The sequence below is a fragment of the Brassica napus genome, chromosome C7 (assembly GCF_020379485.1).
Source record: "Brassica napus cultivar Da-Ae chromosome C7, Da-Ae, whole genome shotgun sequence".
NCBI classification, from domain to species: domain Eukaryota; kingdom Viridiplantae; phylum Streptophyta; class Magnoliopsida; order Brassicales; family Brassicaceae; genus Brassica; species Brassica napus.
The window spans coordinates 23,537,148-23,559,750 of record NC_063450.1 but is presented as its reverse complement, the minus strand read 5'-3'; the positions used below and the strand labels follow the sequence as shown (position 1 = coordinate 23,559,750).

The 22,603-nt window shown below is 34.6% G+C and overlaps 3 protein-coding genes and 1 non-coding gene across 4 annotated transcripts; all 4 read left to right on the top strand.

The window, feature by feature from the left end:
- The first annotated feature begins 6,535 nt into the window (after positions 1-6,535).
- On the top strand, positions 6,536-10,328 carry LOC106394310 (protein decapping 5). Its single transcript, XM_013834892.3, has 8 exons — positions 6,536-7,438; positions 7,542-7,642; positions 7,720-7,797; positions 7,877-8,806; positions 9,151-9,222; positions 9,355-9,522; positions 9,613-9,723; positions 9,863-10,328. The coding sequence occupies exons 1-8, from the start codon at positions 7,285-7,287 to the stop codon at positions 10,055-10,057; spliced, it is 1,809 nt and encodes a 602-aa protein (XP_013690346.1). The 5' UTR covers positions 6,536-7,284; the 3' UTR covers positions 10,058-10,328.
- Positions 10,329-10,441: 113 nt separating this feature from the next.
- On the top strand, positions 10,442-11,788 carry LOC106394320 (probable transmembrane ascorbate ferrireductase 4). Its single transcript, XM_022706525.2, has 4 exons — positions 10,442-10,635; positions 10,711-10,762; positions 10,856-11,052; positions 11,317-11,788. The coding sequence occupies exons 1-4, from the start codon at positions 10,507-10,509 to the stop codon at positions 11,656-11,658; spliced, it is 720 nt and encodes a 239-aa protein (XP_022562246.1). The 5' UTR covers positions 10,442-10,506; the 3' UTR covers positions 11,659-11,788.
- A 2,139-nt stretch (positions 11,789-13,927) lies between these two features.
- LOC106394296 (SUPPRESSOR OF GAMMA RESPONSE 1) lies at positions 13,928-16,506 on the top strand. Its single transcript, XM_013834885.3, has 6 exons — positions 13,928-14,167; positions 14,582-14,714; positions 14,786-14,972; positions 15,058-15,575; positions 15,655-16,140; positions 16,208-16,506. The coding sequence occupies exons 1-6, from the start codon at positions 14,160-14,162 to the stop codon at positions 16,259-16,261; spliced, it is 1,386 nt and encodes a 461-aa protein (XP_013690339.2). The 5' UTR covers positions 13,928-14,159; the 3' UTR covers positions 16,262-16,506.
- A 430-nt stretch (positions 16,507-16,936) lies between these two features.
- On the top strand, positions 16,937-17,019 carry TRNAL-UAA. The gene has a single exon. It is a non-coding gene; the product is annotated as a tRNA-Leu (tRNA).
- Positions 17,020-22,603: the final 5,584 nt, after the last annotated feature.

Here is a 22,603-nt window from a genome sequence, read left to right as displayed (position 1 = left end):
TTGTACAATATTTTTAAACTTGTAAAGGTAAAAGAATAATTATAAAATTTGTAACAACAATTATACGATATAATATCAACTATTATATGTACATAATTGTAATTGATAATACTATAAAATAGGTATTATTTACTTTAACAATCTTTATATATATATATATATATCATCTCTATAATATTATTTGAGAAGTCACTTTTATAGGTGTCGCTCTCACGTTAATTCTTACGATGGTTGATTTACAAAGGTAACCTTAATGAATTAAAATATTACACCGTATCTAATTACCTTTATTAAAAAATCTTTTTATTTATTTGTTTCTATTAATTAGATTGTAATTTAGTTTCCTTTTCTTTTTTCCAAATTACATATATAATAAAAAGGAAATATTTATAAAGATAAAAAAGATATATATATTTATATATATAAATCTTAAATTAAAAATATATTATTAAAATTTACTTATACATCTAAGATGAAAAACTGAACTAATACAATAAATAAAATCAATTCGGTTTGATTTTATAAGAATCAAAAATAATTATACTTTAATTTGATGGAATATATGTAGTTCAATATACACACAAAATGAGTAACTGAAATAATTCAATTTCTTATATCCAAAATCAAGTTCTAATTAAAAAAATGTTAAAGAAATAATATTGATATTAAGAATTTTTTTTATCAAAATATACTCAATAACTCACAAAGTAAGTAACTGAAATTATCCCATTTTTTAAATCCAAAATCAAAGGTCTAACTAGAATAAAACATATTCTTTGAAAAAGTATTTTTTTATTTTATACATATAAATTACAGGATACTTCAAAACATATTAATAAATAAAAAAATTAAATATTTTTTAATATGTTTTTTTGTAAACTATATATGCATGAGATTTCAAAATAGTATATTTATGCTCCTTTATGTAATTTTTAATTGATTAACACTTAGTTTATTTTGTCTATTTAACTCTAAAAATATGTTATACATAATCTTACAAAAATATAGCAGATTTACTCAAAATTTTAATCCAGTTAGAACAAAAAAAAACATGGTTGAATTTAGAGAAGTAAATGCAATCTAATATACAATGACTAAATCGACTAGATATTACATATACAAAATATATATCTAATTAAAACAACATAATATTATTATTAGTAAATTATATATGTAAATTATAAAATTATTTAAATTGAACAAAATATTAATTGATTATTATAAATATTTATATCCGTGCATGAGCACGAGAAAATCACCTAGTTATATATATGTATATATGTGCCAGACGGGTCAGATCAGATATTAATCTTTAACATTTAATATTTATGATTTGATTTGTTCTAACGTATATATATTATTTTTTGCTTCGTTAAGTTACTGATACTTAATTTCTAGATTGAATCGAAACGGATAATAGATCGAATCAAAATTTATAGATATTTGTCAATTCAAACTTCTTATATTGCACGAGCCCACATAAGGAAACTCAGAGTATCAGCATTAATTAATAGACTTCCGCGTTGACGTTAACGAAAAGGTTGTCTAAATTTGCTAAACTCCACTTTGTTATTGATGTCTCGTTTTGGTTACATCATAAGTTAGAATGTTAGATATCATGAGATGTGTGTCTTGGTAAAGATGTGAACTTGGAGAAGTAGAAGAAAACAACGCTCACCAAAGCATGGGGGAGGGAGTGGAAAGTAAAAGGCTGAGATTGTGTAAACTTGTAAATTTTCCTGACCTTACCCAACAACTAATACTAGTTTTTACTTATGACATGAACGAAGAGAAAGTAACTTAAACCATGTCATGTTTTGCTTGGGGATGGTGAAATACTCACTTGTGGTTGGTATCAGTGGCGGAGCTAGAAAAAAATTTCACCGGCGGCAAAATATAAAACATAATTTTATTCAAATTATCCAAAAAATTATCCCAAAAAAATATAGCATGTTATATAAATTCTATTGGAAATTTGTTGAAAGTTTACTTAAAATATTTACTGTAAAATATTTAGACAGACATGACCTGTGAAAATAAAGTTATAGCTTATGTTCAAAAAAATTTAATCTGTAGTCATTATTAATAATATCATATAAAATAAAATTAAAACAATTATTATTAAATTGTTTATAATTTAAGCTTTAAAAGAAATTAAGCAAAAATGCATGTCTATTGAGTGATATTAGTAAACAATGAAAAAAAAAATTATTAGCCATTGTATTTAACGGACAACCCCAATTATAAGTAAAAATAATTAAATTAACTAAAATAGTGAACGAAAGAAAAAAGTGACTGGGGCAAAATAATTATAATGAATGGGGAAAATACTAAATTGCCTTAACAATTTACATTAGGTGTAGTTATTTCATGGGGGGCATATGCCCCCTCCACCTTCGACGTACATCCGCCCCTGGTTGGTATATGTGTGTGGCTAGAACAATCGAAAAGGGCTAATAACATCAAAAAGTGGATCTTTAACTATTAGTGTTTAGTGTGAACTATGCATCATAGCAGGTTTCGTTAATGAATAATGATCAAACTCTTTTTTTTTTCATTTAAATTTTATACATATGTTACTATCTTACTACAATCACTTTCATCATATATATCAAACTCTTTTCAAAAAAAAAAAAAACTCTTTTTTTCTTCTAAATTTTATCAATAATTTCATCAAATATAAAACTAGTTTTCTTCTAAATTTTATCAACATGTTACTTTGAACCACTTTCCCACTAGTTGTATGATTCTTTCACGAATTTATATGGCTTTGTGATTCTCACCAGTAACTAGGCCTCAGACTTTTATCGGAGATCCGGATTCGATCCGAGATTCGATCCGGATCCGATCCGAAAATCCGGATATCCGGAGGGACCGAATCCGGATCCGGATAGTTAAATGTTGGATCCGTCAAAGTCGGATCCGGATCCGGATATCTTAATTTTTATGTCAGGATATCCGGATCCGTAAGTTTTATTAATAAATATTTCAAAAATAGTAATATATATATATATAAATTAATTTTATTTAATATATTTTCATTTTTATAATAGTATATATAAATTTTATGTAAATTTTGTAATATTATACATAGAATAATTAAAGACATTATATGTATTTTTATTTTAAAATTATTGTTAATATTTTATATATATTAATATTATTTTTATTTATTTTAAGGATCCAAATCCGGATCCGGATATTTGCTGGATAATATAATTTTTAGAAGGATATCCGACACCTGGATATCCGAGAACCCCGAATCCGGATAAGGATAGTAAAATTATGGATCCGCCGGATAAAGATCTGGATCCGGATACCTTAAAATTACTCGGATACCCGATCCGTTCCGGCCTACCAGTAACTAGTTACATGAACAAACGCCAATTAATCTTCAAAGAAAGCAAAGAACATAAAGCAAAACACAATTGAGCAATGTTCCTTTAGCGTTTGTATATTAATTTTGTGAATAAATAAATTTATAATATTAGACTCGTATTTATACTATTACAACGATGAAAAATATTACATAGACGTTTCTACAGCCGACAATTCTACCATCATATGAGAATGCACGTCTGACTGCATCACTCCGAGCCGCCCTATGAGATTCATGTTCGATGATACTTCATGCACCATGCTGAAGACCTCTTGTAACTTTTTTTCTCTATAATCTGCATAATTTGCGTTTTCTGGAGTTTGAACCCCAGACCTTTTGGTGTAGAAGCATTAATGAACCCTCAATCAAACCACTAGACTAAGGGAGCTTCCAACAGTCATGACTGTAGAATCGTCTATGTAATATTTTTCATAGTTGTAATAGCATAATTAATCAGACGTTAAAAAAAAGACACGTATTTATATTAGCCTCAAAATTTGTATTTTTTCTTTAAAAAACATCTTTGAAGTGATTACTTGGGTTATAGAATTAAAATATAAGTTGTAAAATTTAATATGTTTAATTTTTTCATATAGATATATTTTATCTAGGTAAAAAAATTCAATGAAATAAATAAAAATATAAGAATATATTTTTACAGCCATATATTTTTTTCCTACAATACAGAAAATAGTGCTTTAGGTAATAGAGGTTTTACAACCACTTTTAATTTTTACTGCAGTTTTTAAAAATTCATGTAAATCATAATTGGTAGTTTAAAAATTGTAAATAAAAAGTTACTCTATTGAAGTAGAGTCACTCTAAAATTTATATATATTTGGCCCATTTTGTTCGTAACCTAACAAATTTAATTTAATTTAATCTAACCACACATATGTCGTTGTCACTGTTTTTTTATACGAAAATCAGTTTAGCGCTTTGGCTCTGTTAGAGCATTTCCAAAAGGAAACTTATGAAGTTTTAAAAACTCTACGTTTGAGGTTTAAAATTATTTTTCTCCAAAAGTAAAACTTCAAACTTAACTTCAAAAGTATTTGTATCTTATACTATGGTCCTTATATTTGTCATAATTAATTTAAATTCATAAAATTTTTGTAAATAACTAAACACATATATAAAATATTACAATAGTGTTAATTAATAAAATGTTATATTAAATGTAAATTTTAAGAAGAAATAACATAATTAATATTAAAATTCAATTAAAATATCAGATTATTATTAAGTTACAAAAAAAATCAGATTATTCCATAAAATTATTTATGTAATGCACATATGATCAACTAGTGCATTTCGAAGTAAAAATTACTCTCTTTATTTTAAATTTGTAGATTACAAACTAAAAATTGTTAAAATCGGGTGATCTTAAACTTGTAAATAAATTAGATCTAAACAAAAAAAATAAAAGAGGAAAATAAATATTGCTAAAAAACTTAACTTATATCGATGATATTAATACTCAGTGAATACATCCAATCTGAATAAGAAACAATCGTATGAAAAAGACATCAAAACAACAACAACAACCATCTTCGGTTGCACAAAATTTGTTTGGACAATATTACGGAGATTTTTGGAGGCTCCTGATCAAATTTATCTGACTATTATTGTTGTTGTAATATTTAAATTTGTGTAATAATTATATCTTCATGTAATTTTTTAAAAAGTCTATTTTTTTGTCTTTAAGTTTCTTTTGCATTGTTGTTGTATAAATTTAGTTTTAAATATTTATAGGCATGTGTCCAGATCCGGCCTTGATGATGTTTTACGCAATCTTTTGGGCAGTGGTGGTGTGACAGGAAGTGCATGCCAAAAGCTCTAGTTCAGTTGTGGGAACAAAATGGTTGAAACTTTGACTGATATTCTCTCTTGACTTAGAAAATAGAAATCCACCTTTCAAATGTTGTATCCATAATTGTATAATGCAGTGGTACCCCTTTTATCATTGCAGCTCCGTTCATGAGCTCATTCCAGCTTCAGCACATGAATTGAGGTTTCATTTCTGTTTAGTGTTTGTTAAGACTTAAGACAATACAACCAAGGAATGGACATATTATTTTGGTTTGTTTTTAGTCTTAGAGATCTTCAATGACACTCTATTTTTTAATAATTTACTCTAAAATAGAGTAATAGAGTAACTATATTATAAAGTAATTTTTGTTCAAATAGTATTATTGTATAACAAAATTATTTTATTATAGAGTGCAATATACATGAATGTCACATTTTTACTCTAAAAATATACTAAAAATTAGCATTCTTTAATATTCCACTTTATTATCTATAATAAAGTAACTCTATTATAGAATAATATTATTGGATTAAAACTTACTTTATAAAAAATTATTCTATTTTAGAATAAATCATAGAAAAAAATAGAATGATGTTGAAGATGTTCTTGCAACCAAAGTAAATGGAGTCACAAGTGCAAGCCTCTTTTTTATTTTTTATTTATTTTTAAGTGCAAGCCTCTTTCTTTCTACGTATATAAAATGTTTCCATCAATACCACTAGCAACCAAAGCATTAGCTGCAACAAATTTTTTTTTTTTTTGTGCTCAACTTCAATTTTCATTCACCAACAAAGTTTGAAACTACAATAGGCAAATCTGTCTCAAACACAAATTTCAACCAATCTGCCACAATAGAGTATAATTTAGGGACATGATTCTCTAAAGAAAAAGTCTCATTTGCTATTCTATCTGCTACTTTATTATCCTCCTGTGGGTGATACTATATCTTGTAGCCAACGTTTGCAGAGAGACAGTGTAATATTTTCTGGATGATCGGTCTGAGTTTTGGCCATATTGTTTCAATTCCTGCGATCATTTTGACAATCAAAATTGCGTTTGTCTCAAAGATCACATATTTGTATCCTAGGCTGCACATAGAATGCATTGCCCATTTGATTCATTTCGCTCATGTTTCTCTAAGTGATCCCAATCTCTGAACGCCTTTCATGCATGTCCATAGCAGTCTACCATGATCATTTCTGCTAATCCAGCCCACTCCATTTTGATGCCGGTCATTTATCCAGCTAGGAGGTGGGGGTTTCCATCTATGATGTGGACTACCACAGGTGGCTGTGTTGGCTACAGTTTTTCCTTCCTCCTTTCTTTTCAACCATTTTCTATGTCCTCCCATGCTTTGCTGACTGCATTTGGCGCTGAGTAATCAGTTCTTTTGAACCTGAAGTCATTTCTATTCTTCCACATTCTCCAAAGCAGCCAAGGAACCAGGTGATCATGTACTTTTTCAGTAGGATCTTGATGTTTCAGGTTCACCAAACGAAACAGATTTGTTGATTTGTTGGATGTGACATTTCCCCATTTGGAGGAGCATGAATCGGAGACATAGCCCAGATAACCTAGCATATGGACACATGAAGAGAATACGATTTACCGTTTCATTGTCCATAGAGCATATCCACAGCTTCCATCTTTGGCTGTATGTCTGCTCACAAAAGTACATTTCATGTCTCGGAATATTCTCGTTGCAAATACTTGAAAACCATTCCAGTCTATATATTGAACAAGCATCAATAACTACCAATAGGAACCGTCCAAATAGAGTGGCTCGTAGGCTTGGCTGGACCAAAAGGTAAATTAAGAAGAGGGCTATACAAGTAGACATGTGGCTTTCCACGATTAGTTAGCAGATTCACGTCAACGGAAACTCCACGAGGGTACTTTGGGTAATTTACGGGAATGGATAATGAGAAAGAGAGAATATGCTGGATCTCCCCCAATTAGAGTAAACCCTAATCGTTCTGTTTCGATAGCTTTCTTTCTTTCTCTCTCTCTCTCTCGAAGCGGATCAGATCAGGAACTTGCCTAGTGTGAGGATTCTTCTTGGTACTCCGGCGAAGAGAGACGTAGATCGGACATGGCGACTGATAACACAGGCGCGAAATCGAGCTCCTCCGGTGCCGATTCTTACGTAGGGAGCTTGATTAGCTTGACATCCAAGAGCGAGATCAGATACGAAGGCATCCTTTACAACATCAATACCGATGAATCCAGTATCGGACTCCAGAACGGTACGATTTCGTTTCGATTAAGTCGCAGGATTGCTTTGAAATGAGAGCTTAGGTCTAGTGAGATTGAGATTTCCTGATGCCTTTAATTTTGAATGTATTGTAGTCCGATCGTTTGGAACCGAAGGAAGGAAGAAAGATGGTCCTCAAGTTCCTCCTAGTGACAAAGTTTATGAGTACATATTGTTCCGTGGAACCGATATCAAGGTATCCATCAGGATTGTGCTTATGCTATGATGTTATTATCACTGTTTGTGCACACTGATTCTTCTTGCTGTTGGCAGGATTTGCAAGTCAAAGCCTCTCCACCTGTACAACCTCCAGCTCCACCTACTATAAACAATGACCCTGCTATCATCCAGGTGAATTGTGGAAATGTTATAGAGAGATCTTGTTTGCGACCTTAGTCTCACTTTGATGTATCCTCTTCTTGTTTTGCAGTCTCACTACCCTAGCCCTATGCCTACATCGAGTAGCTTGCCTCCTGCAGCGAGCAATCCTCTGCCTGACATTAGTTCTCATAATGGACAACCTGGGATGGGATTCCAAAACTCAATGCCTTTGTATCAGCCTGGTGGAAATCTTAATTCTTGGGGAGCATCGCCACAACCGCCAATGTATTGGCAAGGATTCTACTCACCACCTCCCAATGGTCTTCCCCAGTTGCATCAACAGTCTCTGATTCGACCCCCTCATGGACTGCCAATGCCCAGCTCTCTACAGCAACCCTTGCAATATCCTAACTTTAATGCCCCTACACCTGCTGGTTCATCAACTTTTCAGGGCTCAAGCTTGCCGGAACCACCCTCTTCATTGTTTCCTTTTAGCAGTAGTTCTCAAAGTCCAGCACCCAGTTCTTTGCCTTTTACTAGTCTACCTATGACGCTGTCTTCAGGCCTGCAATCAGCACCATCTCCTTCCCTAGCTTCAGATATGGCACCTCCTTTGTTTTCGAACAAGGCTCCTATTTCTGTGCCTCCTGCCCGTCCTCAGGATACTAATTTGCTTCCCTTTTCTGTACCAAGTACTAGAGTTACCGATACAAGTGCTGGCCTTCCACTGTCTGACAAGCCTAGTGTAGTTACTGGTCCCATTTCTGTACCGCAGACAGCACAATTAACATCTGGTCCTGTTGCTGGTGTTTCTAGTTCCGTTAGTCAAGATCAGCCAAAACCTGTATTGGTTACTCCTGGCCAACTGCTGCAGTCTGGATCTGCTGCAGTTTCTTTGTCACCACCCTCTAACAACGTGGATAAAGATGTTGAGGTGGTTCAGGCATCATCATCAGCTAGGTTGGAACAATCTGCTCCAGTTACATCAGAAGCACAACCTCCAATACTGCCATTGCCTTCATCTGCAAGGCAAACTCAGGTTTTTTAGTAAATTTCTAAAATCTTTTTTATCTACTTGTCAGTCTTGTATATGATCTTGCCGACTCACTTATTGATATGAGAAAGAGCCTTGAATTATCTAGAAGTGTTTTTGTGGCGTAATGAACACTTAACATGATCTTATCTTGCATTTGATGATGTCTGAATTACCTTGAACGGCATGTGCCTGTTATATGTGCACCTTTAGGTTAATAATGCCCATTTTATTTTTCCATCCTATCTCTTTATCTTTGTCGTAGCTCTCAGGGTTTCTTCTTTGGTCTATTAGATTTCGTCATTCATGACTTGCAAGTCTTAATTGTTTGCTGATTTTTTTTCTCTCAGCCAAATGGGCATTCGTACCAAACCCATAATGGTTACAGAGGACGAGGTAGAGGAAGAGGAAGAGGAGCAGGGGTAATATTCTTCTCACTTATTTGTAGAATGTGACAAGGCTTTCGTTTCTTTTTACTGTGGAGAAGATTTACCAGTTAAAAATAGCCCATGAACCATAGCCATCATGTATGCTAATAATCCTCCTTGTTGCAGAGATCACACCAGGTGATGAAATTCACTGAAGATTTTGATTTCACGGCTATGAATGAAAAGTTCAATAAGGATGAAGTATGGGGTCATCTTGGTAAGAGTACTAATGATGATGGTGATGATGATTCTCCAATCGTAGAGGATTCTGAGCTGCCAAAGATCGAGGTCAAAGTAAGTGAAGTAGACTTTTGTATAATCTAGTAAAACCGCTATACCCTCCCCCTCTCTGGTCTCATATACCGTGCCTGTTTATTGATGTAGCCTGTTTACAACAAAGACGACTTTTTCGATAGCCTCTCATCAAATACCAATGACAGAGATTCCCAAAATGCAAGGCCAAGGTTCTCAGAACTACGGAAACTAGATACTGAGGTACTATCTATATCTGTCCACGCTCAAAAAGCGGACTAAACATAACTATTCCGTTCTGGTTTCTGGAGATACTCAATCTCACCAGAATCTTGAGAGAAACCCATTTGACTCTTAACAAATGGTAACGGTGTGATTCCAGACATTTGGTGAGTTCTCAAGATTTAGAGGAGGCCGGGGAGGGCGTGGTGGTTATGGTCGGAACGGTCATTCACGTGGTGGTTATGGTGGGCGTAGCTATGGCGGCTATAATGGACGCGGTGGTGGTGGCGGCGGCTATAATGGATATGGTGGTCGTGGCCAAGGGAGAGGAGGTGTATCAAATCGTTCTTCCTAAAAATTGTACTAAAAAGGTTCTCTAGTGACTCGAATCCGATGGAGCTCATCATATGCTTTTGAGTGCTTTTGGTATATTACAATAAAACAAAACTCGAGTCTTATGTAATACTTCTCCTTGTTAAAACCTCCCTTGTGTGGGTTTCGAATGTCCCAAATTGATTTCGGATCTTTGTCTAAAGTTTGGTAATACCGTTCGTTCTTCAGTATTCAATGTCATTTTGTAGACTTGACATTTTGTAAAATGCATTTTCTTATTGCTTTTGTGAGAATTTCGTGATCATGGACTTAAAAGTCAAACAGTTTGACTTTGAGCACAGTGCCAGAAGCCTCAAAACAAATGGGCCGTACAAGGAGATAGAGGGGTCCATTATATATAGATCCATGATTGTCGTTCATTCCACAAAATACCCACTTCGTCTGCAACTATTATGAGATAGTCAACTTTGAATGAGAATGGGAAGTGATTCGCTTGTCGTGTTTGCGAGACTCTTAGGTTTAGCAATCGCAGTTGTGGTTGTGTACTGGTTTCTTTTGTTCAAGTCCAGCTTCGCCCCTCGTAAAGGCCTCACAAAAACTGTAATTTCCCATACTCTCTGATTTAAACTGGATTTTCCTCTGGTCTGACCTAATCAGTTTGATGATCCCTTGTAGACAATTCATGCTCTGCTGATGGTGATTGGCTTTATTCTTGTAAGTGGAGAAGGTAAGTAGTGAATCTCTTTTGAAGATTTCATCTCTTTCTTGGATAATTTATTGAGTAATTGAAAATTTGGGGTTTGGGGTTTTAATTATGCAGCGATTCTGATACACAGATGGTTGCCTGGTTCAAAGAAAACGAAGAAAGCAGTTCATCTATTGCTACAAGGAGTGGCATTAGTCTCTGCAGTGTTTGGAATGTGGACAAAGTTCCATTATGAATCTGGAATTTTCTCTAATTTCTACAGTCTCCATTCTTGGATGGGCTTACTCTCCATTTCTCTCTTCGCTATCCAGGTCCGTCCCTCCTTTCTCTCTTAGACATCTGAGATGGTGGATGATTCATCTCATAGAAACCTGACAAAGATTCACCCTAGTTAGTAAGGTTTAATTATTCGTATTAGTATTAAACAGATAGAGAAGGCATTCTGTCCGCTGCTTGTGTCTTATTGGGAAACTGGGGCATTAACTTACCTGTATTTACGAAATTGCCTCTCAACTTTTGGGAGAGACTACTGTGGTTTTAGAGTTCTTTTTAGTAATAACGACGTTGTGTTGCAGTGGGTGACTGGGTTCTTGAGCTTCTGGCATAGAGGAGAAGCACGGGAAACGAGAAGCACGTTACTTCCATGGCACGTCTTTCTCGGACTCTACATCTACGGTCTAGCCATTGCCACCGCTGAGACTGGGCTACTTGTGAAGCTCACACACCTTCAGACCAAGAGAAACCTCCCGAGACACTGTGCTGAATCAGTGGTCCTCAATGGTGTAGGGCTCGGCTTGGTTCTACTATGTGCCATTGTTATTGCTTCGGCTGTTTTGCCAAAGTATCAGAAGAGCCATTCTGGTAATGATAAACTCGTTTATTCATCTCAAGACCATCCCAAATGTTTGGCTTCTTGACTTGTCTTTTTCTAATTTTGTGTTTTATGTTTTGATCTTGGGGACAAACTTGAAACTACACACACGTCTCTGGTATACGCAAAGGAACAAATTGGTTCTTTTAAAAATATATTATAAATTGTGATGATGATACTTCTGTCCAGAAACTTGGCTCCTCCAACCTTTCCAGTCACTCTTATTATGACATTACAGATGAGGTAAAAGAACTTATCATCTCCAGTCACTCTCATTATGCCATCACAAGGAAATACAAAGAGTGTTTGTATGGAGATGCTAAGTTCTTTTACCTGGTACACTTTGGTATCTGATATTTTTTCAAAACCCGGCATGAAAAGAGTTCTTTGATGTATTAAAAGTTACCGGTGGCGTCAAGCTGTTCCAGAAATAAGTTACGAGGCACTCGAATTTACGTGGTCCAGCAGGATTTTGTCCCAATCCGAACCAATGCTACTAAAGGGATACAACGCAGAAGCAAAGGGCAGCAGCACAAAATTTCTATTGGGATTTTGCTTGACTCTGTTGCCAGATTCAAAGAAGAGGAAATAGCAAACGCTGTATTGTATAGTACCATCCCAATAGCGTAATGCTGATTTAACAGACATGGGATTGTTTGGATCCATTACAAGAAAGTTCCTAAACCTGTGTGGATCTCTCAAAGTAGAAGCACCAGTCTGCAGTTTACAAAAGTCCAATTGTTATATTCAGAGATCATGCACTGAGGTTAGAATGGATAGATACCTCCAAGAAACGTTCTGAAGTATAATGTATCCCACATGGCAGCACTCTTTTTTTTTTAATGAATGTTAAATTTTATTCATAAAAAAAACCCTTTGTATATCAAGTGCATCCTTAAAAAAAACTCTACTCTTTTGCTTTCTATGACTTCTAAGAACTATAAAGTAATCACAATCTTGTACCAAACCAAAACTGTAACCCTCTTTCCATACCCTTTACATGGCAGCACTTGTCTTTGGTCTTTTCTTCTTTTTTACTGTCCGTTTTTGTAACTATAATGAGTCAATAAAACATGATTGAAATGAGTTGAACAGAAAAATGATCTCAAACCGATCTGCTAAAAACTATGTTAAATAAAGGAGCGAGTTACAACTTTAAAGAGTAGGCCTGAGTGTTTTTACCCCAACCTAAGTACTTATCTAAACTCGGAGCGGAAAAACTGAAACCGGATCACAACTGTTATACAAAAATATCTGAACGAAACTTATGAACTTAGTACTTTGGGATTTGATTTTTAATCCGAACCAAACCGAAATCCATACTAGGATCCGAAGATAACCGACATTAGTTAAAGATGTTAATGTTTTATATAAGTTAAGTTGATTTAGATATTTTAGAGTATTCAAAATATGTTTGTAGTTTGTTTTATTTGTTATTTTGAATACTTTTTAATTAATTTAGATAGTTTAACTAATTTTAATTAGATTTGTGAATAATTTTTATATTTTGAATTTTTTTGGTCAATTTTTTAAGTTGAAAAATATATTTTTGGACGATTTCAAACATTGGTTACAATCCGATCCGATCCGTACCCGGAAGGAACCGAACCAAATCCGACCCGATAATTAGTAAAACCCTAATGGAAGTTAAGAGCATGACACCGAAAATCCAGAAATCTGAATCAACCAAACCGAAACTGACAAAGCCTCCGAATGCTCAGACCTATTAAAGAGTAATTGCAGCTATAGTCTACGAACTATTTAGAGGAGTAATTGCAGCTACAGTCTACTAACAAGTGAATAGTGTAACACTTGCAAAGTACTACTATTATTTACTCAACGAGGAGATGGCAACTGTTGTAATGAGTGAAGGGGAAATAAAAAACGATTAAAATACAATGAAAAGAAAGATTTTGATTTGGAAAATCAAACCAACGTGTTAAAATACCTTTATCAATATGTGAAAAGCACAAAGAAAGCTGATAAACACTTTCTTTCAAAGAAAAAAGCTGATAAACACACACCAGTGCTCTATATGCTTTATGGTTGGATGACGACTATAAAAATCCAATAATCCTCTCCAATGGAAGGCCCATCATCTTGTGTTATGCTGTGTCGCAGATCATATAATCATTCTAATGAATAATAAAATATTAAAACCCATCATTAGTTGGAAAGCTAATCAATTAGTAGACGCATCAAAGATATCACAACCGTTGATCAATACGACCACTGGAGTCAACGCAAAGTCGCGTGGCAGAGAATAACTTCCGTCTACTGTTCGGAAAAACATAAAAACTGGCGCCTATCCAACTCTCTCTCTCCACTACCCAGTGATCTCCGGGGAAGGACTAAAGATTTTTATATTTTCTCTTAAAATCTTTTTTTTGTTTCTCTTTAAAATAAAAAAGCGAAAACAGTAATAAACCGGAGTTGAGTTAATAGTTAGTATCCATCCATCGATTGGGGTGTCGAGAAAGCTTCAAACCCCTAAACTTCTGAGACTTGTCCTCAGGGCTTCTCGGATTCTGTCTTCATCGAGCTCTAATGGCTGGGTAAGCACTCGATTCGTTTACCTAAGTACGTTTTCTGTCAATTTCATTTCGAGAAAGGAGACGGTAGCGTTTTTCGGTTTTGTAATGAGCGCTATAAGGAGGTTATCTTTCACGTCTAGAGTTAGGTCATTCTTTGGTAGGGTTTATAAAAAAATTGGAAGCTTACTGTGCCCCTGTAAATGCTCTTGATTGATGAATGTAATTTTCGTAAAGTTCGTACCTTTTTTTTTACAGCTAATTAGTATCCACAATATGTCTATAGAACTTAACCCTTTCGTCTAGCTACAAACCTTATTTCAGTTCGGGATTTCATTAGATTATTTTCACCTTATTTAAGATACTTGTGCGTATGTTTTCGAATATATTGAACTATTGTCCTGTGACCGATGGATGCTTTGCTTTGCTGTTTTGTAGAAGAGCATGGTTGGTTGACAAAAACCGCATTGCAACTAAAATCTTGTGTGCATCGGACCCCTGTCGTACGGTGTGGAACACCAATCCTACTAGACATTGTCCCAACTGTCATCACCTCATTGACAACAGCCATGTACGTCTTGCTCTTTTGATGGTCCATTCTCCAATACTGTTGTAAAATACAAGTTCTGTTACATTGTCTAGGAAGTTGATGACTGGCCAGGCTTGCCACGAGGTGTGAAGTTCGATCCATCTAATCCAGAGATCATATGGCATTTGCTTGCAAAAACTGGTTCACTAGGTCTAACTCCCCACCCTTTCATCGACGAGTTCATCCCAACCGTTGATCAAGACGATGGAATCTGTTACACTCATCCTAAGAACTTACCAGGTTAATCAATCAATCAATCCATGTTTTCTTTCTATATTTTTAAAGTGATTCAACTCCCTTTAACTCAGATTGAAATCCTTTTTAGGTGTCAAGCACGATGGGACTATGTCCCACTTCTTCCACAGAGCAATCAAAGCTTACAGCACAGGAACTCGGAAGCGCAGAAAGATTCACGACGATGATCTTGGCGATGTGCGCTGGCACAAGACTGGGAGGACTAAGACTGTTGTGTTGGATGGTGTTCAGAGAGGTTGCAAGAAGATAATGGTTCTCTATGAAGGAAAATCCGTGAAAACCAACTGGGTTATGCATCAGTATCATTTAGGAACAGACGAAGATGAGAAGGATGGTGAGTACGTTGTCTCTAAGATATTCTACCAGCAGCCTCAGCAGCAAGGAGTACTCAAAAAAGGTGGTGATAAAGATAAAGCTGAAGAGGAAGTCTCTGAAGATATATTTGCTGCTGCAACGACGACTCCTAAAGCGGATCCTGTCACTCCGAGATTGTTTACACCTGAACCTAGTAGACAAGCTGTGCCACTTTGCTCAGATTCTCACTTGCCAAATGAATATGCTACTCCCCAAGAGGTTTCTCTTGCTGAGGTAAGTTCCTTTGTAATTATACAACTTTTTGCTAGTTCACTAACTAACTGAATGTTTCCTTTGCTTCATGGTTCCTAAGAGTAAGACATCCGAGGCAATGTATATGGAAGATGAGGTTCAAGGGGCTCAACGTGATCATGAAAGACCAAGTTCCGAGGATGAGCCTGCGCCTGAGACGGTGATTGAAAACGGAGATAATGAGATAATGAGATTTGATAAAGAAGATGAAAACGATCAAGTAAACAAAGAAGGTGAAGAAAACCACGAAGATGAGGAAGAAGGGAATTGGTTGGACAGTGATGGATCTCAGTTTATATTGAACTCGCAACAGCTGGTGGAAGCCTTGTCTCTTTGCGATGATCTCTTGCAGGTGGGATCACAGGACACAAACAATGGAGGAGGAGGAGGAGGTTTAAGGAATAAGCAGCAGCCATGTTTTGGTGATTACGCACACCTGGGAGGAACAGATGACTTCAAACGGGATCTGGAGGATTGTCAGAAACTGATTATTGATCCGTGCAACATAGAGCTGGATACTCCACCTGAGTTCCGTTTGAGCCAGCTGGTAAAACTTATACAATCCCTTTCTTCTCTTAAAAGCTCATATGGGTTTTGTTATGTGTGTGTTTCAGGAGTTTGGATCACAGGAGAGCTTTCTCGCTTGGGGAACTGGAAAGACTGACTGACAAAACAGAACTCACACGAGATGGAGACTATGGGAACTCGCTGATATATTTTTTTTGGTTGGCAAAACGGTGCTGTATGATATTTTCCCTATGTGCCTAAAGTGCTTGAGTTCGAATTGTTTTTTGTTTTTGTTTTCGGAGTTAGAACAACTACTTCGGAACTTGTGTCTCTGATACTTGCAATGTGGTTCTTTTGTAAATAGTGCTTTTGAGATAATGGAGCCTAAAACCTCCATGTATGGACTCTTAATCTCCTTAGGAAACGGTTTCTTGCTAAAACCTTGTGTTTCTCTGAATTAGCTGATTGTGAGTTTCAGGGAGACTCGTTTACGCAGAGTATACGGTCTTCAGTCACTGTCCACTGCTTAGACAAGATCAAAAATGGTGATTACATATGCAGAAGTGTTTTTGGTAAAGGTTTACTCACGCTTTGAATACTGCAAGTGTTTGTGAAGTATGGTGGACTAATAAGTCATCATATCTACACTTATGCACATCCTCTCTGTGGGGATCCACACTTTCTTCAGCTTGGTTAATCTAATCCATTGTTATGGTAGTGACTAGTGATTGTTTGCTCAAGGAAACACGTTTCTCTTAGATTTTTTGTCTCTCACAACATTATTATTTAAGTTATGTTATAGACTTATACTTAATGTTACATGCAATATCCAAGCAGCAGGTTTGCCCGAGTGGTTAAGGGGGAAGACTTAAGTTCTTCTGCACATAAGTGCGCGTGGGTTCGAACCCCACAGCCTGCATTTTTTGTTTTAAATTTGACAAACAATTTCAGCTCAGATACTTTCTTTTACTTTATCTAATCTATGCCGCATTTTGCTAAATAACTTTTTCGTAACGTATGAACGTGCCCTCGAGCCTGTACCTGTGCATATTTGTGGGTTGGTTGGGCTTTAAAGCATCCGACGACATAAGCCAATAATGGCCATATGAGAAAACCAAGAGGATTTGTGTTGCTAGATATTTGCTATAACAGGTAGCCCTGTTCGTTTTAGAACCGCTGCGTTAGCGACCGGCGACTAAAAATATAACTACCTTCTTAAACTTTTTGCACGCGCGTGTGAACAACAATGACGGAAACACCGTAAAAAGTAACCGCAGCCTTCATTCCAACTACCGCTGTTTTTTTCAGCGACACCAATGGCACTGGCAAACACATATAAAAACAGTCGCAGCGTCACCTTCTTCATTTTCCATCAATTCAGTTGCTTCAATTGATGTCTATTTTTTTATCGCTGAAAGCTATCGCAGTGGTAGCGTAACGAACAAAGCTATACTTAAAAAAGAAACGAAAAAAATGTATCTCTCTAATGTATATTAATTTTGGCAACATATAAGCAATCTTCACTATTTTTATCTCCCTAAATATATTGTCATATTCACAAACAATGAGGACAAAATTCTGATACAAAGGCATCTCCAATCCAACTTCATTTTTTACTCTAAAATTGAATAACAATGGATATGGAGTAAAAAAGTCTTCAACTCAACTTCATATCCCACTCTATAATAAATTTTACTCCATTTATGGAGTAATTTATTTTTTGTTTATTCATTGCTCTATTACGGAAGGAGAAATGAAGTAGGGTTAGAGTATTTTTACTCCATATCCATTTTTACTATGTTTGGAGAAAAAAAATAGAGTTTTACATTGGAGATGCTCCGAATTTCTTCATCAACAACAAAAAACTTTTATTTTTTTACTTGAATTAACAAGGAACTACTAACGGTGGCGGATCTAGAAAACTTTTCAGTCGGGGGCACATTATTATAAATGTAGTATATAATTTAAATGTTAAATTAATGTTAAATTTCAAATATAATGATATATATTAGTCAAATAATAATCAAAATTTTATTTTAAAATATTATATTATATTTTTGTCAATCATCCTTTTTGTCCATAAGAAACTACTTAAATTTTTTATAAAAAAATCTAATACACACTAGTATAAAATTAAATAAAGTTAGAAATAGTTTCAAAGACAAGAGAAAAGAAAAAAAATAGTATTTTATAAGATGCATAGAAAAATCAGGTTATATATAAAAGGTGTTTCTAATACCATAGACTAGCCATAGTCTAGCGATTAAAGAAACATAAAATGGTCCAAAATAAAGGTTATATTAATATATAATTAAAAATGAAAAAAATAAAAAACCGAGCTTGGAGAAGCGAACCTGTCACTCTTTCATTAGCTGTGCACAATGAATACCACCGGCCTCGTAGAAGAACTTATAGTACTCTTACACACGAACTTTATATAATCAGTCGGGGGCACGTGACCCCGTACCCACCAACTTGGGTCCACCCCTGACTACTAAAAATAATAAAAAAAAGTTTTTTTTTTCTTTTTAAATTTTTGAAAACCAATAATAACATTTTTTTATTATTTGAAAATAATTAATCAAATGGTAGTTGTCTAGAAAATTAAACTTTTCTAAACAACTACCATTTGATTAATTATTTTCAAATAATAAAAAAATGTTATTATTGGTTTTCAAAAATTTAAAAAGAAAAAAAAAACTTTTTTTTGGGATTATTTTTAACATTATTTTTTTGGAAGGATACTATTTTCACTTTGGTTTTCAAAAGTGAGAGCAGGGGCAGACCCACGTTGGTGGGTACGGGGTCACGTGCCCCCGACTGATTATATAAAATTCGTGTGTAAGAGTACTATAAGTTCTTCTACTAGGTGGGTGGTATTCATTGTGCATGGCTAATGAAAGAGTGATGGGTTCGCTTCTCCAAGCTCATTTTTTTATATTTTTCATTTTTAGTTATATATTAATATAACCTTTATTTTGGACCATTTTATGTTTCGCTAATCGCTAGAGTACTATGGCTAGCCTATGGTATTAGAAACACCTTTTATACGTAACCTGTTTTTTCTATGCATCTTATAAAATACTATTTTTTTTTCTTTTCTCTTATCTTTGAAACTATTTCATAATTTTATTTAATTTTATACTAGTGTGTATTAGATTTTTTTATAAACAATCTAAGTAGTTTCTTATGGACCAAAAGGGATGATTGACAAAAATATAATATAATATTTTAAAATAAAATTTTGATTATTATTTGACTAATATATATCATTATATTTGAAATTTAACATTAATTTAATATTTAAATTATATACTACATTTATAATAATGTGCCCCCGACTAAAAAGTTTTCTAGATCCGTCACTGACTGAGAGCAATACAAAAGGTCGAACATAATGTATATGGACAATGGTTCTGGTTCATATCGTGACTGACTATTGCACCACACATGCATGATGTATTGTTTTTCGTACTACAACCATAATACACAATGTTCAATTTTCTTTTCTCAGACATGCGTCGTGTATGGGAGTTTAGATAGTAATTTCCATTTACATTTGCAAGTTTTCTGCTCTCGTGACTTCAAGCCCATGTTCATAAACAAAATTCTATGTTGTTTCTCTCTTCATCTTCAAGACTTCGACCCTAGTTTTCTTTTCTTTTTTTACTTTAGAGTATTCTGGACTTATGGAAGGATCCAGACTAATCCCTGAATGGAAATGCAGTCCACGGATAGACCCTCTTTCCGGGTATGCAAATGGACTCTAAAGCATGAATCCATATCCGTGTGGTGTCCAGAAACATGATGAAGTAGTTCCCTGCAACAGGGTTCAAACTCGCAACCTGAGTGCAGAAAAGAACCCGTCGTTACCATTGGGCCATGACTTCAACCCTACTTTCATTAGTGATTCATCCATTCTTGGTGTTTTTTTTCTTGGACAGACCAAAAAGCACATGGTGAGACCCCAAACTGATATTCGCTTGAGTCGAACTTGAATTATTCTGGCATTATACAGTTATGCGATATCATTGTTTGATCGACAATGGTACCCAGTCGATGAATAAAATATTTTACATTGTAACATGTTTACTAAATTCATGGCCGGATCTAAAATTTTAGGGTTATAAATATTTATTTAAAAATCTTAATAAAATTAAAATTTTATAGTTTGGAGGTCTATATCTATTTTTAAAAAGAGCTCTCAAATAATCTTCAACATGGTGCAAGTAAATCTGGTCAGGATTGGATCTTCATAGGACGGTTCAGATGATGTAGTTAGGCGTAGATCTTCATAAGGCAGGTAGTATTGTCGGTTGTCGAATTGTCTATGTAATCTCTCTCATAAATGTAATGTCATAATAAATCAATGTTATAAAAAAAAGAGCTCTCAAAAATTTTGGTGAACAAGACCAATTAATGTTTCATTCGGTTAGGGACAAGGCTAACATATGAAGTATCACTCGCTTGCTGCACGTCCGCAAACTTCGGTAAGGTTACAGAACAAGCACCACGTATAAGTTTGTAGCTCAGAAGCTAGCTTGATAATACTTTTTTCGTTAATGAAAGCTTTGCAAGACCTTAAAACTCGAATTAACCCTCTCAATGTTTTTTTTTTGAAAGGAACCCTCTCAATGTCTTTAGACATATTATCTTTAAGGAACCATCCCTATCAACCGAGTAATTCCCACTTTACCTCTAAATTATCATCACAAGGAATACAATACGATGGTCTATCATAAATTATTATTGTTATTATTATTTTTTAAACAAGTCTAACATAAATTGTTAATAATTGTTGAGTAGAAGCCAAAGAAACAGAACAAAGAACACACCGTGGCATGAGGCCAGCCTTATTAAAATAAACTAGGGATTGGCTCGCCCTACGGGCGGGTTAGTAACTGAACGAAGTATATAAAATATAATAAATTTTATTGAATATTTCAAAGTGTTTAGTTTACTTTAAATTGTTAGTAATTTTTATTTCTTTAAATTATAATACAAATATTATAACTATGTCTTTAAATTAAAAGTTCCATTGAATGTTCTGACCAACATCAAACCAAAACTTACCAACAAAAGCATGAAAATTTGATAGTATTCTCAAGATTTTGGTATACCAGCATAATAGCGAAAGAATCTGGCGAGCATTGGAATCTCTGCTGTTTTGGCTTGTTCATAAGTCTTCCCATCGTCCCATGTCTCTATAGCTGCAAGCTTTTCGCTGTTCCTGAAAACCAAACAAAGATCAGTCCATATCACATTGAATTTCATATTAATTTCAAGACCCAAGAACATTATATATATACATAAGCAATTATCTTTTGCCATGGTCCTTCATCAATGGCCTTCCTTGCAGGCTTGTGGCTTTCACCGCCCGGTCTATATCTTCAGCATCGACTTTCAGCTATGTTCGCAATAACTCCCCCTATGCGTGGATCAAGAGTAGGCAACGTCTTACCTAAATCACCAATTCAAAAACCAAACATTAGTTCTCATGGAACTTGAATCTCAAGTCAAACTTTTTCTTTGTTATTTCTCTGATTCTGAACAGAGCCTTTTTTTAAATGAAAACTTTACTCACCAGAAGCAGCGTCTACAAAGTTCCCATTGTTGAGGAGCTGTGTGTAAAAAGTGAACCGGCTTATGATTTCTTCAGCTGCAGAGGAGGTTCTAAATCTCCGTACGATCTTACTTTCATTGTTATAATTTTTTCATGCAAACCGAAATGTTTTAATGTCTACATTAAAATGACAATTTTTCTGCTTCGTTGTTGTACACTACTCAACACTAAATGACAACTAATCCAAAAATCAGTAACGAACACCTTAACACACAAAAATTCTAATTGACCAAAGAACACACAGATTCCAAAGGAGCTGAACCTGAGCTTGAGCAGCCTCGAAACCGCTGAATCAGCGCCTCTTTCTCAAAATCTTCGGCTGAGCCAGATTCTGAAAGTAAGCATTCTTGGTAAAGATCATATCATAACCTAACCAAAGAACATTTCTTGTTTAAAATTGAGGTTTGAGAAAGAGAAACCTTTGATTGGCCTTAGTTCTTTCATTATATCCGTGGAACTCTTCCAAAATTCTGGTAGCAAGTAATAGTCATAAAAATAAAATAAAAATCAAGATCAACGTATGGAAGGGTAAGGAATGGCCCAAAATTCAAAATTGTGTTATACAAAAACGTAATTTCCACAGATTCTTTGAAAATCAACGATTAAAAGCTTATAAACCCAGAATCATATCTGAAGGAAAGTGCAATAATAGGATTCAAACTTGTGGTACATGAATTTGGGGTTCAAAGAATTTTATACAGAAAGAAAAGAGGACACATAATCCAGAAACTGAAAATACCTGACAGATCTGAAGCTTTCGTACCTTATGCAACACATGCCACTGCCGCGAAATTCTAGGTTTGTGTTGGTCAACAATCTCCAGCATATAACTTAAATTGCAAATTATATTGTCCCGTCGTCAGCTAGCAGAGAAAATGAA

Excerpts from the sequence above, each read along its gene's own strand:
- LOC106394310 (XM_013834892.3), top strand. The coding sequence starts at position 7,285 with ATGGCGACTGATAACACAGGCGCGAAATCGAGCTCCTCCGGTGCCGAT. Across the intron at positions 9,523-9,612 it reads TGCCAAAGATCGAGGTCAAA|CCTGTTTACAACAAAGACGA; the intron begins GTAAGTGAAGTA and ends TTATTGATGTAG. Across the intron at positions 9,724-9,862 it reads TACGGAAACTAGATACTGAG|ACATTTGGTGAGTTCTCAAG; the intron begins GTACTATCTATA and ends GTGTGATTCCAG.
- LOC106394320 (XM_022706525.2), top strand. The coding sequence starts at position 10,507 with ATGAGAATGGGAAGTGATTCGCTTGTCGTGTTTGCGAGACTCTTAGGT. Across the intron at positions 10,636-10,710 it reads GTAAAGGCCTCACAAAAACT|ACAATTCATGCTCTGCTGAT; the intron begins GTAATTTCCCAT and ends GATCCCTTGTAG. Across the intron at positions 11,053-11,316 it reads TTTCTCTCTTCGCTATCCAG|TGGGTGACTGGGTTCTTGAG; the intron begins GTCCGTCCCTCC and ends GTTGTGTTGCAG.
- LOC106394296 (XM_013834885.3), top strand. Across the intron at positions 14,715-14,785 it reads ACCTCATTGACAACAGCCAT|GAAGTTGATGACTGGCCAGG; the intron begins GTACGTCTTGCT and ends TACATTGTCTAG. Across the intron at positions 16,141-16,207 it reads AGTTCCGTTTGAGCCAGCTG|GAGTTTGGATCACAGGAGAG; the intron begins GTAAAACTTATA and ends TGTGTGTTTCAG.